The sequence below is a fragment of the Tachyglossus aculeatus genome, chromosome 9, assembly GCF_015852505.1.
Source record: "Tachyglossus aculeatus isolate mTacAcu1 chromosome 9, mTacAcu1.pri, whole genome shotgun sequence".
Taxonomy (NCBI): domain Eukaryota; kingdom Metazoa; phylum Chordata; class Mammalia; order Monotremata; family Tachyglossidae; genus Tachyglossus; species Tachyglossus aculeatus.
Window position 1 is genome coordinate 6,074,157 of NC_052074.1, and position 15,850 is coordinate 6,090,006.

The 15,850-nt window shown below is 53.1% G+C and overlaps 1 protein-coding gene across 1 annotated transcript in view; it reads left to right on the forward strand.

Moving 5' to 3' along the window:
* Nucleotides 1-1,277: 1,277 nt before the first annotated feature.
* Nucleotides 1,278-15,850, forward strand: part of CCDC85A (coiled-coil domain containing 85A) — a 112,287-nt gene continuing 97,714 nt past the window's right edge. The window contains exons 1-4 of the mRNA XM_038751618.1: nucleotides 1,278-1,364; nucleotides 3,949-4,147; nucleotides 4,210-4,406; nucleotides 11,980-12,898. Of these exons, the coding sequence (XP_038607546.1) occupies nucleotides 1,278-1,364; nucleotides 3,949-4,147; nucleotides 4,210-4,406; nucleotides 11,980-12,898 (1,402 nt within the window). The remainder of the gene's footprint in view (nucleotides 1,365-3,948; nucleotides 4,148-4,209; nucleotides 4,407-11,979; nucleotides 12,899-15,850) is intronic.

A 15,850-nucleotide genomic window follows, 5' to 3' on the forward strand; every position in this document is an offset into this window, starting at 1 on the left:
ATTAATGATGTGCATTTCGCTTTAATTCTATTTGTTCTGATGACTTGACACCTGTCCACATGTTTTGTTTTGTTGTCTGTCTCCCCCTTCAAGACTGTGATCCCGTTGTTGGCTAGGGACTGTCTCTATATGTTGCCAACTTGTACTTCCCAAGTGCTTATTACAGTGCTCTGCACACAGTAGGTGCTCAATAAATACGATTGAATGAATAAATGAATGAATTGGGCTTGTATCTACTCCAGCGCTAATATAGTGACTGGCACATAGTAAGCATTTAACAAATACCAGGCTTATTATTAGTTATTATTATCATTATTATTAAAACAATCCTCCTCCTAACAGATAGATACTTGCTCTCCCCCACTTCAAAGCCTTATTGAAGGCAAATCTGCAGGAAGCCTTCCCTGATTAAGCCCTCCTTTTCTCTTTACAAAGTCCCTTCTGTGCCACTCATACTCGCTCCTTCATTCATCCTCTCTCCCAAGGCACATATGTATATATAGCTGTAATTTATTTATGTATTTATGTATATTAATGTCTGTCTCCCCAACTAGATTGTGAACTCACTGTGGGTGTGGAATGTGTTTGATGTTCTATTGTACTCTCCCAAGCGCTTAGGACAGTGTATGGCATAGAGGATAGAGCACGGGCTTGGGAGTCAGAAGGTCATGGATTCTAATCCCAGGCCCCGGACTTGTCTGCTGTATGGCCTTGGGCAAGCCGCGTCACTTCCCTGTGCCTCAGTTACTTCATCTGTAAAATGGGGGGCGAAGACTGCGAGTCCTGTGCAGGACAGGGACTGCATCCAACAGATTTGTTTGTACCTACCCCAGTCAGCATTTAGCACATAGCAAGCACTTTAAAAAATCACCATACTTCTTTCTCCCTCTAGACCCTGAGACGGTTGTGGGCAGGGATGGTCTCTCTTTATTGCTGTATTGCACTTTTCCAAGAGCTTAGTACAGTGCTCTGCACACAGAAAGCGCTCAATAAATACAAGTGAATGAATGAATGCACAGTAAGTGCTGAATAAAATACAAGTAAGAAATAATGAAGAAATAACTGTGAGCCCTTCTCTAATCTGTGAGTCCGTTGTGGGAAGGGACTGCATCTCTTTATTGCTGTATTGTACTTTCCAAGCTCAAGAAATACGAATGAATGAGTGAGTGAGTGAGTGAGTGAGTGAGTGAGTGAGTGAAGAGTAAGCGGTCCAGCAATCCTTTGACGACCTGAAGAGCGGCGCGGACTTGGGTCCGGCCCGGTGGGTCGAGGAGGCGATGAGCGGCCACCAGGTGGCGCCAACGAGCTTGTCCGGGTCCCGGCTCCCGGGCGGGGCTGCCTGGGCAACTGCAGCAGCGGCCACGGTGGCCACCTCTGCCCCTCCTCCTCCTCCTCCTCCTCCTCTTTCTCTTCTCCTCCTCCTCCTCCTTCTCTCCTCCTCCTCCTCTTTCTCTTCTCCTCTGCCCCTCCTCCTCCTCCTCCTCTTTCTCTTCTCCTCCTCCTCCTTCTCTCCTCCTCCTCCTCTTTCTCTTCTCCTCCTCCTCCTCCTCTCCTCCTCCTCCTCTTTCTCTTCTCCTCCTCCTCCTTCTCTCCTCCTCCTCCTCTTTCTCTTCTCCTCCTCCTCCTCCTCTCCTCCTCCTCCTCTTTCTCTTCTCCTCCTCCTCCTCTTTCTCTTCTCCTCCTCCTCCTTCTCTCCTCCTCCTCCTCTTTCTCTTCTCCTCCTCCTCCTCTTCTCCTTTCCACATCCTCCTCCTCCTCCTGTTCTCCTTTCCTCTTTTCCTCCTCCTACTTCTCTCCTCCTCCTCCTCCTCCTCTTTCTCTTCTCCTCCTCCTCCTTCTCTCCTCCTCCTCCTCTTTCTCTTCTCCTCCTCCTCCTCTTCTCCTTTTCACATCCTCCTCCTCCTGTTCTCCTTTCCTCTTTTCCTCCTCCTCCTACTTCTCCTCCTCCTCCTCCTCCTCTCCTCATCCTCCTCCTTTCCTCTTCTCCTTCTCCTCCTTCTCCTTTCCTCTTCTCCTTCTCCTCCTTTCCTCCCCCTCCTCTTCTCCTGCTCCTTCCACTGGCCTCCTCCTCTTTCTCCTCCTCATCTTCTCCGGCTCCTTCCATCCTCCTCCTCATCTTCCTCCTCCTCCTCTTCTTCTGCTCCTTCCATCCTCCTGCCCATCTTCCCCTTCCTCCTTCTCTCCTCCTCCTCCTCCTCCTCTTCTCCTCCTCCTTCTCCTCTTCTTCTCCTCTTTCCATCCTCATTCTCCTCCTCTTCTTCTTCTCCTCTTTCCATCCTCATTCTCCTCCTCTTCTCCTCCTCCTCTTCTCCTGCTCCTTCCATCCTCCTCCTCATCTTCCTCCTGCTCCTTTCATCCTCCTCCCCATCTTCCCCCTACTCCTCCTCTTCTCCTCCTCCTCCTCCTCTTCTTCTCCTCTTTCCATGCTCATTCTCCTCCTCTTCTCCTCCTCCTCTTCTTCTCCTCTTTCCATCCTCATTCTCCTCCTCTTCTCCTCCTCCTCTTCTCCCCCTCCTCTTCTTCTCCTGCTCCTTCCATCCTCCTCCTCATCTTCCTCCTGCTCCTTTCATCCTCCTCCCCATCTTCCCCTTCCTCCTCCTCCTCTTCTCCTGCTCCTTCCATCCTCCTCATCTTCCTCCTCTTCCTCTTCTTCTCCTGCTCCTTCCATCCTCCTGCCCATCTTCCCCTTTCTCCTCCTCTTCTCCTTCTCCTCCTTCCATCCTCATTCTCCTCCTCTTCTCCTTCTCCTCCTCCTCCTCCTCTTCTCCTCCTGCTCCTTCCATCCTCCTGCCCATCTTCCCCCTCATCTTCCCCTTCCTCCTCCTCTTCTCCTTCTCTTTTCCTCTTCTTCTCCTTCTCCTTTCCTTCCCCTCCTCTTCTCCTGCTCCCTCCATCCTCCTCATCTTCCTCCTCCTCCTCTTCTTCTCCTCTTTCCATCCTCATTCTCCTCCTCTTCTCCTCCTCCTCTTCTCCCCCTCCTCTTCTTCTCCTGCTCCTTCCATCCTCCTCCTCATCTTCCTCCTCCTCTCCTGCTCCTTCCATCCTCCTCATCTTCCTCCTGCTCCTTTCATCCTCCTCCCCATCTTCCCCTTCCTCCTCCTCCTCTTCTCCTTTCCTTCCCCTCCTCATCTTCCTCCTCCTCCTCTTCTTCTCCTGCTCCTTCCATCCTCCTGCCCATCTTCCCCTTTCTCCTCCTCCTCCTCTTCTCCTTCTCCTCCTTCCATCCTCATTCTCCTCCTCTTCTCCTTCTCCTCCTCCTCCTCTTCTCCTCCTGCTCCTTCCATCCTCCTGCCCATCTTCCCCCTCATCTTCCCCTTCCTCCTCCTCTTCTCCTTCTCTTTTCCTCTTCTTCTCCTTCTCCTTTCCTTCCCCTCCTCTTCTCCTGCTCCCTCCATCCTCCTCATCTTCCTCCTCCACCTCTTCTTCTCCTGCTCCTTCCATCCTCCTGCCCATCTTCCCCTTTCTCCTCCTCCTCCTCTTCTCCTTCTCCTCCTTTCCATCCTCCTTCTCCTCCTCCTCCTCCTCTTCTCCTCCTCCTGCTCCTTCCATCCTCCTGCCCATCTTCCCCCTCCTCCTCCTCCTCCCTCCCTCCCTCCTCCTCCCTCCCTCCCTCCCTCCCTCCTCCCCCTCCCCCCCCCCCCCCGCTCCTCCCGCTCCTCCCGCTGCTCCGGCTCGGTCTCCGTCTCGGGCTCCGGTGGTCGGTCCTCGGGCGGTCCGGTGGCGGTCCTCCCCTGTCCCCGGTCCCCTGTCCCCGGTCCCCGGTCCCCCGCCGATGGCCCCGGGGAGCAGCCGCGGAGCGGGCGGCGGGCGGCGGTAGCGGGGGGCGGCGGGCGGCGGGCGGCGGGCCCCGGGGGGGGGAATCCCTCGGGGGGCGGGGGGCCCCGGTGCCCGGCTCCCCATCCCCCCCGCACCCCCCCCACCCCCCCCGCATGCCCGGGCCGGCGCCAGGCGGGGCGCAGCGCGGGGCGCGGGGATGAGGAGGGCGGGGGCGGCGCGGGCCCCCCCGGGGGCGGGGTTGCCCCGGTGACGGGCGGTGCCCGGCGAGGAGCGGTACCCGCCGGGGCCCGGCCGGGAGCGCCAGGATGTCCAAGGCGCCGGAGCCGGGGAGCGGGGGGCGCCCCGGAGGAGGGGACGCCGGGGCCTGGGGGCCCGGGGGGGGGGCCCGGGGGGGGGTCCCGGGGGGGGTCCCGGGGGTCCCGGTCCCGGGGGGGGCCCCCCTCCCCGCCGGCCCGGACCTGTCGCAGGTCCCGGACGAGGAGCTGCTGCGCTGGAGCAAGGAGGAGCTGGTGCGGTGCCTGCGGCGGGCCGAGGCCCACAAGGTCAGCGCCATGCTGGACCACGGCAGGCTCATCCGACAGGTCAACCGCCGCCTGCACGGCCACCTCGCCGAGATACGGGGGCTCAAGGTACCCGCAACCCGCCCGGGAAACGCCGGGCACCGGGGAACGGGCACGGGGCGGTGGGCACGGGACGCTGGGAGCGGGGAAGTGGGCACGGGGCAGTGGGCACGGGGCAGTGGACACGAGCTGGTGGGCACGGGGCAGTGGACACGAGGTAGTGGGCACGGGCTAGTGGGCACGGGGCAGTGGACACGAGGAAGTGGGCACGGGCTAGTGGGCACGGGGAAGTGGGCACGGGGCAGTGGGCACGGGGCAGTGGACACAGGTAGTGGGCACGGGGCAGTGGACACGGGGCAGTGGACACGAGGAAGTGGGCACGGGACGCTGGGCACGGGGTAGTGGGCACGGGGTAGTGGACACGGAGCAGTGGGTACGGGGCAGTGGACACGGGGAAGTGGACACGGGGTAATGGACACGGGGCAGTGGGCGCGGAACGCTGGGCACGGGGTAGTGGGCACGGGGCAGTGGGCACGGGGTAATGGACGCGGGGCAGTGGGCACGGGGCAGTGGACACGGGGTAATGGACACGGGGCAGTGGGCGTGGAACGCTGGGCACGGGGTAGTGGGCACGGGGCAGTGGGCACGGGGCAGTTGGCTTGGGGCAGTGGGTACGGGCCGCTGGGCACGGGGCAGTGGGCGCGGGGCAGCGGGCATTGGGCAGCCGCCCCCTCCCCGGAGCTGGCAGCTCGGCTAGACTCCCCCCCCCCGCTTCCCCTGCAGCCTTCCCCCGGGAACTTCCCCCAACTTTTGGGGCGCTGGGCATCTCCTCCTCGGCCGCCCCGCGCCGGGCCCCTGTGGGCACAGGGAGCTTGCCCCGACGGGTCCACCGGGCTGGGTCCCCAGGGCGAGTGCGCGATTCCCAACTCCCCCCCAGGGCGGGTGCGCGATTCCCAACTCCCCCCCAGGGCGAGTGCGCGATTCCCAGCTCCTCCCCAGGGTGAGTGCGCGATTCCCAGCTCCTCCCCAGGGCGAGTGCGCGATTCCCAACTCCCCCCCCAGGGCGAGTGCGCGATTCCCAAGGCGGGTGCGGGATTCCCAATCCCCCCACCCCAGGGCGGGTGAGGGATTCCCAATTCCCCCCAAGGCGGGTGCGGTATTCCCAATTCCCCCCGATGCAGGTGCGGGATTCCCAACTCCCACCAAGGGACGGGTGCGGGATTCCCAACTCCCCCCAAGGGCGGGTGCGGGATTTCCACCACCCTGCCCCGAGCGAGTACATATTTCCTAAGCCCTCGTAGGATAGGTTTCGGGGTGCCCAAGATACACCCCTCCCCCGGAAGGATGGGGGGCTCCCCAACCCCCCAGGGTGGGTGAGGGGATTCCCAATTCCCAGAAGGACGGGTGTGGGATGCCCAAGCTCCCCCAGGACTGCCATATAGGCTGGAGAGGGAGCCTGCGGGGGGCACAGACCTCTGCCCACTATGGGGGAGGAGGCCCAAAATTTCTGCTGCCCACATTCCCGGACAGAAGTGATAGCCTCCCCAGATCCCAACTGCACATTGATCGTCCAGAACTTGCTTCTCTGGTGGGAATCAGGAATCTTCCTCAGGCCCACCCTCCCGCCCAGGGCGACATTCCTCCTTCCGACCATTGTCCCGCGCCCGATTCCAGGAAGCATCCAGTACACAAGGAGGGGGTTTTAGGAAAGAATGGGCTAGTGACCGGTTTAGGGAGTTTCACATCTCAAGACAGACTGTAAGTCCCTTGTAGGACAGGGACTGTTTCCGACTTATCTTGTATCTACACCCTGATGCTTGGTACAGTGCTTGGCACATAGTAAGCGCTTGCCAAATGCCACTGTTATTATTAGAGAAGCCGTGTGGCCCAGTGGAAAGAGCTTTGGCGTCAGAGGTCATCATCAATCGTATTTATTGAGCGCTTACACTGTGCAGAGCACTGTACTAAGCGCTTGGGAAGTACAAATTGGCAACATATAGAGACAGTCCCTACCCAACAGTGGGCTCACAGTCTAAAAGGGGGAGACAGAGAACAAAACCAAACATACTAACAAAATAAAATAAATAGGATAGGTATGTACAAGTAAAATAAATAAAGAAATAAATAGAGTAATAAATATGTACAAACATATATACATATATACAGGTCATGGGTTCAAATCCCGGCTCCACCAATTGTCAGCTGTGTGACTTTGGGCAAGTCACTTAACTTCTTTGTGCCTCAGTTACCTCATCTGTAAAATAGGGATGAAGACTGTGAGCACCCCTTGGGACAACCTGATCACCTTGTAACCTCCCCAGCGCTTAGAAGAGTACTTTGCACATAGCGCTTAATAAATGCCATTACTATTATTATTATTATTATTACTACTATGATTATTAAGATGTGTTCCATAAAATGCTGGGAGCAGCTCGTGCTACTCCTTGCTCCCTAGGATCTGCTCCCAGTTCACTCGTTCATTCATTCATTCATTCAAAAGTTGAGGCCAAGGGGAACCCTGATGCGCTGGAGATCAATCAATCAATCAATCGTATTTATTGAGCGCTTACTGTGTGCAGAGCACTGTACTAAGCGCTTGGGAAGTACAAGTTGGCAACATATAGAGGCAGTCCCTACCCAACAGTGGGCTCACAGTCTAGCAGGGGGAGACAGAGAACGAAACCAAACATACTAACAAAATAAAATGAATAGATATGTACAAGTAAAATAAATAAATAAATGCCCAGACCCCCACCCTCCCCTAACCCCGGAGGGACCCCCCCCCCCCCCCCAAAAACGGCTTCGGAGCCTGTCTTTGTCGCCCAGGCTGTAGCCAGGCCCTATGGTGGGTAAGCATTGGAGCAGGGCCGAGAAATTGAGACGGGTCCTTTCACCTTTTTTTTTGTTTTTGTTTTTTTTTTGTTTCCTTCCCATCACCACCTCTCCAGGCCCAAGCCGATCCCCCTTTCCTATTCCATCCTTCCTGTGGGCAGTGTCGCTACCGGCTTTCTGCCACCCTCCCATCCTGGACCGTCTCCGTTCCCCTCGGCTTCTCTGGAGACTTCAATCCCTGCCCTTCCTTACATTTCTCTACAGGCTCAACAGGTTCGGGAATAGTTGATTTCTTTTTGGAGAGCGGAGGTTTCTGAGGAAAATTGTAGACCGAGGAAGAATTAGTCTTTACTCCCAAATTCCATTTCCCTTTGGGTTTTTAAACATTGTGGACCTGTTTTTTTTTTTCTCCCTCAAAAAAAAGACACACTTTTAAAGGGTTCCAACAAAAGAGTGTCGCTAGAGGTAATAAAGATAGGAAAAGCACTTTAGGACAGTTTTACTGTCACCCCAGGCACTGGCTCTAAAAGATCCTCAAGGGCTCAGTTCCAATATCCCGACTGAAAAAAAGTAGCCATTGTTGCCAGTGGCCATTTCATCCATAGATTCAACCAATGGGTTAGATGGTCCAGTGGGATAGATCACCACCCCAGTGAAATTTCATTAGCTTCCAGCCACTGTTGGGTGATGATTGCAAAATGTGGGGCAGATAACTTGATTTTGGGCCTTCCCCCATGCCCTAGGGTTCCTCTGGACTTTTACCTCTTTGCAGAGAGGATCGATGCCCAGTGGGTTAGGACCGCCTAGAGCCTAAACTATTTTGGGGGAATCCCGCTTCTCGGTGCGTCGTTTTTCCCCAGGGCCTAAACTATTTCCTGAGAGGCCTGACTCCAGTGCATCAGGGTTCCCTTTGGCCTCAACTTTTAACTGGGAGCAGTTCCTAGGGAGCAAGGAGTAGCATGAGCTGCTCCCAGCATTTTATGGAACACATCTTAATAATCACAGTAGTAATAATAGTGGTATTTGGCAAGTGCTTACTATGTGCCAAGTACTAAGCACAAGGGTGTAGATACAAGATAATCCAATCAGAAACGTTCCCTGTCCCACAAGGGATTTGCAGTCTGTCTTGAGATATGAAAGTCCTAAACTGGTCACTAGCCCATTCTTTTCTAAAACCGTCCATTGACTCGGTTAATTCAGTTAACTGAATTTGAAATGCTAGTCTGTCCTTGTCTGGGATTCAGTAGTTCACTCGGTCTTTGGTTTTTACTCTGGAAATGAATGTGCCCAAATGTTTCATTTTTCTCTTCAGTCTGGATGTTAGTGAAAACTTGTGCTTTGGACGAGACAGACTCAGCTTGACCAGGAAGGACCCCAACAACCACATTGGCAGACTAGGTCTAGGATGGGCTTGGCATCCTCCTAGGACTCCTTCTTGTTTGTTGTTGTTGGGATGAAAAGAAAAACCTCACGCCTTTCAGCTGGGTGACTCAATTTATGATGATCACTGATGTTTAAGAGGGGCGGGAACGAATTGGTCTTGGAGTTGTAGAACTGGATGAAGAATGCTCTATAGAACTGAGAGTCATAGCCACAGATCACATCAATGAATTGACAGACACCACTGAAGTGGGACGGCCTAGTGGATAGAGCACAGGCCTGGGAATCAGAAGGACCTGGGTTCCAATTCCTGCTCCTCCACTTGTGTGCTGTGTGACCTTGGGCAAGTCACTTTACTTTTCTGTGCCTCAGTTACCTCATTTGTAAAATGAGGACTAAGACTGCGAGCCCTCCATGGGACACGGCCTGTGTTCAATCTGATTATCTTATATCTACCCCTGTGCCTAGTAAAGTGCCTAGCACATAGGACATGCTTAAAGAATACCATAAAAAGAAATCAAATGGTCAGACAATACAGATTTCAGGTTGAGAAGCAGTGTGGCTTAATGGAAAGAGCTCAGGTCTGAGAGTCAGGGGAACTGGGTTGTAATCCTGGATCCAACATTTGCCTGCTCTGTGGGACCTTGGGCGAGTCACCCAACTTCTCGGTGCCTCAGGTTCCTAATTTGTAAAATGGGGACAAAAAACCTGTTCTCTCCCTTAGATTGTGAGCCCCATGTGGTACAGGTAATGTGTCTGACCCGATTATCTTGTCTCTACTCAGTATTGGCATGTGGTTGGCACTTAACAAATACCCCAATTATCGTTATTATTATTTTGGTGAACAGTGACGCTAATGACAGGTTGACTTCAGTGCACAGAATTGAACTCTCATCTGTGCTAGTCGTATTGAATAAACTCTGAACAAAAACACGGGTGATGACAGAGAACAGGAATAAAGTGACTGGGGAAATGGCATCTGTTCTGCTGAGCTACAAATCCATGGGCATGGCTTTTGCCCCTCGTTGAGAGCATAGGCACATTTGCGGGCTCTCACCTGGCTGGGATGCTTGGGCATTGGCTGGGAATGGTGATTGTTTTCTTGTGCCCCAGAAGAGCTCGGGCTGCTATCCAATGCCCAGCTTACTTACAAAGCAGAGTCTGACATCATTTTCTGCCCGATTTGAAGACAAAAAAGGGACCAGTTCTGAAAGAGGGAATATTATCAGTCGGTCACCAATACCTGGAAATTTCAAGTGGATTTTAGGGGTATATGCACAGGGAGTTTTATCGTTTGGGAGAATCTAAAAATCTAAATTTTGCAGCGTGAATGTTGAGGGGATAATGGACCTGATCCTGCATTGAGAATAAACGATTTGCCTTTAGGAGGTGCAGGAACTCTTTCAGATCGTGAGCAAATGTCCTCTTCCAGTGGTTCCTAGTGAGGAAAACACCTCAGAAGGTGAGCAAGGCAGCTCTTTCCCAGCAGTGGGATCGAGCTCATTAACTTTTCAATCTAGGAAGAAGTGAGTATATTTTTAGAATACACAAGGGGAATATTTTTCGGATGAAAACTGGTTGGGTTGAGAGTTCTCAGCCTAACTTTCATCCAAACCCGGGGACCGGTTCAACTTTTGACCTTGAGACCAAAAAAAAACAAAAAAAAGTTGGTTGGACCAGGGTTGAAATTGATTTTCTCTTGTTAGTTTTATCCCTAAGTTTCTTGGAAGCATTAGTGACATAGTCCTTCTGACCCCAAATATCAGGAGGATACTGTGGTTTTTTTTTTCCCTTTGTCTGACATTGAGTTAAAAAAAAATGAACTCATGCAAGTAGCCATTCAGATAGCTATTGGCCCAGGGCTGGAAACAAATAACGATAATAATAATAATAACTGTGGCATTTGTTAAGCATTTACTATGTGCCAGACACTAAGCACTGGGATAGATCAAGCTAATCATTCATTCATTCATTCATTCAATCATATTTATTGAGCGCTTACTGTGTGCAGAACACTGTACTAGGCTCTTGGGATATATATACCTGTATATATGTATATATGTTTGTACATATTTATTACTCTATTTATTTATTTTACTTGTACATATCTGTTCTACTTATTTTATTTTGTTAATATGTTTGGTTTTGTTCTCTGTCTCCCCCTTCTAGACTGTGAGCCCACTGTTGGGTAGGGACTGTCTCTATATGTTGCCAACTTGTACTTCCCAAGCGCTTAGTACAGTGCTGTGCACATAGTAAGTGCTCAATAAATACAATTGATTGATTGAGTGATTGGGAAGTACAAATTGTCACAGTCCCTGTCCCACATGGGGCTCACAGTCTTCATCCCCATTTTACAGCTGACGTAACGGAGGCACAGAGAAGTGAGGTGACCTGCCCAGGTTCACACAGCAGACAAGTGGATGAGCCAGAATTGGAACTCAGGTCCTTCTGACTCCCAGGCCTGTGCTGTAACCACTAGGCCACCCAGTTTCTCTTCTGAAGTCGGATTCTGTTAGTAAGGCAGGGAAGAATAGTAACAAAAATAGACTAGAAAATCCAAATCCAGGGAGGACTTTACCTCTTGTTCAGGAAGTGGATTCCCATTGCCATCCAAGGTGGGGGAAACTTATGTGGGGCCGAGAGGTATTTTAGAGTCCTTAAGCAGCCTGGCATAGTAGATAGCGCCTGGGCCTGAGAGTCAGATGGTCATGAGTTCTAATGCCGGCTCCACCACTTGTCTGCTGTGTGATCTTGGGCAAGTCGCTTCACTTCTCTGGGCAGCATGGCTCAGTGGAAAGAGCCCGGGCTCTGGAGTCAGAGGTCATGGGTTCAAATCCCAACTCTGCCACTTGGCAGCTGTGTGACTTTGGGCAAGTCACTTCACTTCTCTGGGCCTCAGTTACCTCATCTGTAAAATGGGGACTAAGACTGTGAGCCCCCTGTGGGACAACCTGATCACCTTGTAACCTCCCCAGTGCTTAGAACAGTGCTTTGCACATAGTATGCGCTTAATAAATGCCATTATTATTATTATTATTCTCTGTGCCTTGGTTACCTCACCTGCAAAATGGGGATTGAGACTGTGAGCCCCACGTGGGACAAGGGTCTGTGTCCAACCTGATTTGCTCCTATCCACCCCAGAGCTAAGTACAGGGCCTGGCACATAGTCAGTGCTTAACAAATGCTATTATTATTATAATTATTGTTCTGTCAGTGGACTCTTCCCCACTTCACAGCCTGGCCACCGGCCAGCTCTCGCATCTCCGGGCCACACTCCTCTGACCGACCCGTCACCTCACGGGCAGGGGGCTCCATCGGTCCAGCTGCCGGGGGTGGGTGATCGGTGAGCGGAGCCGGTAACCGGAGCTGAGGAGACGGGCTCAGCCCCCTAGCTCTTCTCCCCTGAGCAGATCCGTTTGCCTTGCAGGATATCAACCAGAAGCTGCAAGAGGACAACCAAGAGCTGAGGGATCTCTGCTGCTTCCTGGACGACGACCGGCAGAAGGGCAAAAGGGTGTCACGGGAGTGGCAGAGGCTGGGCCACTATACCGCCGGGGTGATGCACAAGGAGGTGGCTTTGTATTTGCAGAAGCTCAAGGAGCTGGAAGTGAAGCAGGAGGAAGTGGTGAAGGAGAACCTGGAACTGAAAGAGCTCTGCGTGCTGCTGGATGACGAGAAGGGCGCGGGCAGCAGATGCTCGATGGCCAGCCAGGTGAGCCTCTGCCAGCTCACCGCCCCGGCCGCTGCCCCCTCCTCCTCCGGCCCGTCCGGGCGGGACGTCGGGGATGGGAGCAGCACGTCCAGCGCCGGGAGCACCGACAGCCCCGACCACCACAAGTCCCACTCGACCACCAGCCCCGAGCACCTCCAGAGGGCCAGGAGCGAGGGGAGCCCCGAGCACGCCGCCCGGCCCCCGGCGTCCGGCAGCCCCGATCGCCAGAAGCAGCTCAAGGGGCCCAGCCCGGAGCACCATAGACCCGTGGGGGCGGGGGGCCCCGACCAGCCAAAGCACGGCTGTGGTGGCGGCAGCCCGGAGACCCTGCCGAAGGCCAGGCTGAGCAGTAGTCCTGAGCACTTTCAGAAGCACAGGCCCGGCGGGAGCCCAGAGCACCAGAAGCACAGCGGCGGCGGCAGCCCGGAGCTCCGGCAGAAGCACACCCTGAGCGGGAGCCTGGAACACTTGCCCAGGCCCAGGGGCACCAGCCCCGAGCACCTCAAGCAGCATTATGGGGCCAGCCCGGATCACCTGAAGCACGTGGCCGGTGGCGGCCGCGAAGGCCCACTCCGGAGACAGGCGCCCGACGACGCCTCACCCCATCACAGGAGCGTGTACGGTGGGATGAATGGTGGGTCCGTCTGCCCGGGCCGAGCGGGTAGTGGAGAGAACCAGCGCCCGGCCCCTCTTAAGGCAGAGGAGCGGGCCACGGGGGAGGGTGATCTCCGCTGTGCCGGGCCTCTCGTCGTGGCCCGTTTAGTCCGGAGGAAAGGGCGTGGGTCGGCGGGAAACGCGGGCCGCTTTTTGGGGTTACTTGGAGGTGTCGGGCCGAGGCCAGGGCTGGTGAGTGAAGACAAATGGGCCCGGTGGACCCTGTTTCTTTCTCTAGCCAGGGGTACGTTATGACAAAGAGGTGAGACTCTTCACCTAGTTATTGTATCCGGGAAAAATGTGTGAGGGAAACAATCCAGTGAAAAAAAGCCCACCCGACGTGGATTTCCGAAAACGTCATTCTTGCTATATGCCCCTGCCATCCACATTGAAATCCCTTGGGGTCACCGTTAAATGCCCCTCGTGGTTGCCATTAAACATTTTGCTGCGTCACGAGCCCGTGTCTGTGTTTCCCAGAAACGCGGCCTTAAAACCCCCACTGTGGCCAGTCTAAGAGCTGGCCGGATGGCCAAGCAGGTCAGAGATTCCAACGGCAAATGCGATTTTTTTTTGTTCTTTTGCTTCATTTCATCTACTTAAAGTGAACAAAAGGATCTGTAGGCTCCCGGGTTCAGCGTGACTCAGCTCACTGAGTTTGTAGGTGTGACTGCCAGGCAGAGCTTACTGGCTTTTCCGAAACAAGGTGCTCAGCGGTCTGTAGCTTGGGCTGAGGCCACGCTGAATGAGAGGTGGAGAAAACTAGGGACTTAAATATCCTCCTTTCTTCCCCTTGCCCCCCCACAACTCTACAGCCGAATGATGCGTGAGGAGAATGTAAGCTGGTTAGGTTTCTTCCCTTCCCCCCAGATGGAGTGATGTTTTCTCTTCACCTGAAAGCTGCTTTGGCATCGGCATGCAGATGCTCTGGTCGAGGCAGGAGAAATCTGTCAGCTTTACCGAGGACACAGAAGGGTTCATTTTCATCATTCTAGCTGGGGATTTAGCGGCGTCCTAATCCTTCTCTCCCCATGAGGCAAATTGGCTCCTGGGGGCAGGGGGCTTCGAAAGCACCCAGGGTTCTTCCCGAAAGAAACAAATGGTCTGGAATATGGGCAGGGAGCGAGTCACCGATTCTGCTGTATTCTCCTAAGCGCTCAGTACAGTGCTGTACACGTAGTAAGTGCAATGTGTCCTGGTGAAAAGAGCACGGGCTTGGCAGAAGGACCTGGGTTCCAATCCTGACTCCACCACTTGTCTGTTGTGTGACCTTGGGCAAGTCACTTTGCTTCTCTGTGCCTCAGTTCCCTCCTCTGTAAAATGGGAATTAAGACTGTGAGCCGCATGTGGGACAGGGACTGTTTCCATCCTGATTAGCTTACATCTACGCCAGCGCTTAGAGCAGTGCTTGACACATAGCGAGTACTTAACGAATACTACTAAGAGAAGCAGCTTGGCATAGTGGATAGAGCACAGGCCTGGGTGTCAGAAGGTCATGGGTTCTAATCCTGGCTCCGCTGTGTGTCTACTGTGTGACCTTGGGCAAATCACTTCACTTCTGTGTGCCTCAGTTACCTCATCTGTAAAATGGGTTTTGAGACTGTGAGCCCTAAATGGGACAGGGACTGTATCCAATCTCATTACCCTCTATCTACTCCAACTCCGAGTGCAGTGCGAGGGTTATACCGTATAAAAATACCATATTAAAAATAAAGAGTGAATGGGCTATTCTTCCTGGGAGTAAAATAAGGAAAGAGAGAGAAATTGTCTGGGTAAAAGCTGGGGTCTAATGAAGCTGCTTTGACTTTAAATTTCATTTGTAGAAAGAGGAGTCAGTGTCAAGATGCCCATTACTGATTTTTAAAAGACAGGTTTAGTTTACAAATGGAACGAATATAAAATGTGCTATGGTTTGGTTTTGGCTTTAAAAAAAGTCTGTTGCTCAGCTGTTTCTCATGTAGAAGCTGTAATGGGGTGTAGGGAAATACTTCGTGAAGATGTTTGTTTCAAATATCTTTTAGGCCCAACCCCAAACTGGGAAAGTGCTGTTTTTCAGCTAGGAAGTTAATTAATGCCTGGTGTTGCATGGATCCTAAAATCTGCAAATAGTATGACACAATTACATTTATATGTAGCTACTTCATTCAACCAGCATAAGCTTACCTTGAGCTTGGTAAAATGCAACGTCCAGGATGTTTTTTTCACTTTCCCACTTCCAGTGGGAGCTAGGAGCAAGTCACTCATTCTCTGGCTCTTTAACTGGCTTGAAGTCAGGCTCTCTCAGAATACAGCTGGGCATGGGCTTCTGGGCCTCACCTTTGAAAGAGGAGTAGAAAGGAATTAGCAGCTGTGGCCAGGTGTTAATTTCCAGCCCCGCCCCACTCTTACCCAGTGCATTAGGTGATGTCACCAAGCCCTAGTCTATCTGCTTCCAGAAGCTTCTCTGGAGCCATTTATGAGCCAGACACCCTGGAACCTTATATGACCAGCTGGAAAGAGGTAGTTTAATTCTTTGTTCACCCATATGTAGCAAAAAGACCCTTTTTCAGGTTTGAAATTGTCATCTTTTCTCTGGTTGGGAAGAGCAAGAGAAATTGCGTGTCTCAGTGGAAACAGCACAGACCTGGGAATCAGAGGACCTGAGTTCTAAACTTGGCTCTGCCACTTGTTCGCTGTGTGATCTCGGGCAAGTCACTTCACTTCTCTGGGCCTCAGTTACCTCATCTGTAAAAGGGGGGTGGGGATTAAGACTGGGAGCGCTCCATGGGACAGGGACTGTGTCCAACCTGATTATCTTGTATCTACCCCAGTGCTTAGTACAGTGCCTGGCACCCAGTAAGCACTTAACAAATACCATAGGAAGGAAAGGACCGTTCCTTATGTCAGGGGGAGTGTTCTTTTTTTGGAGTTGTCTGTTAGGAGTCATTGGTGTACC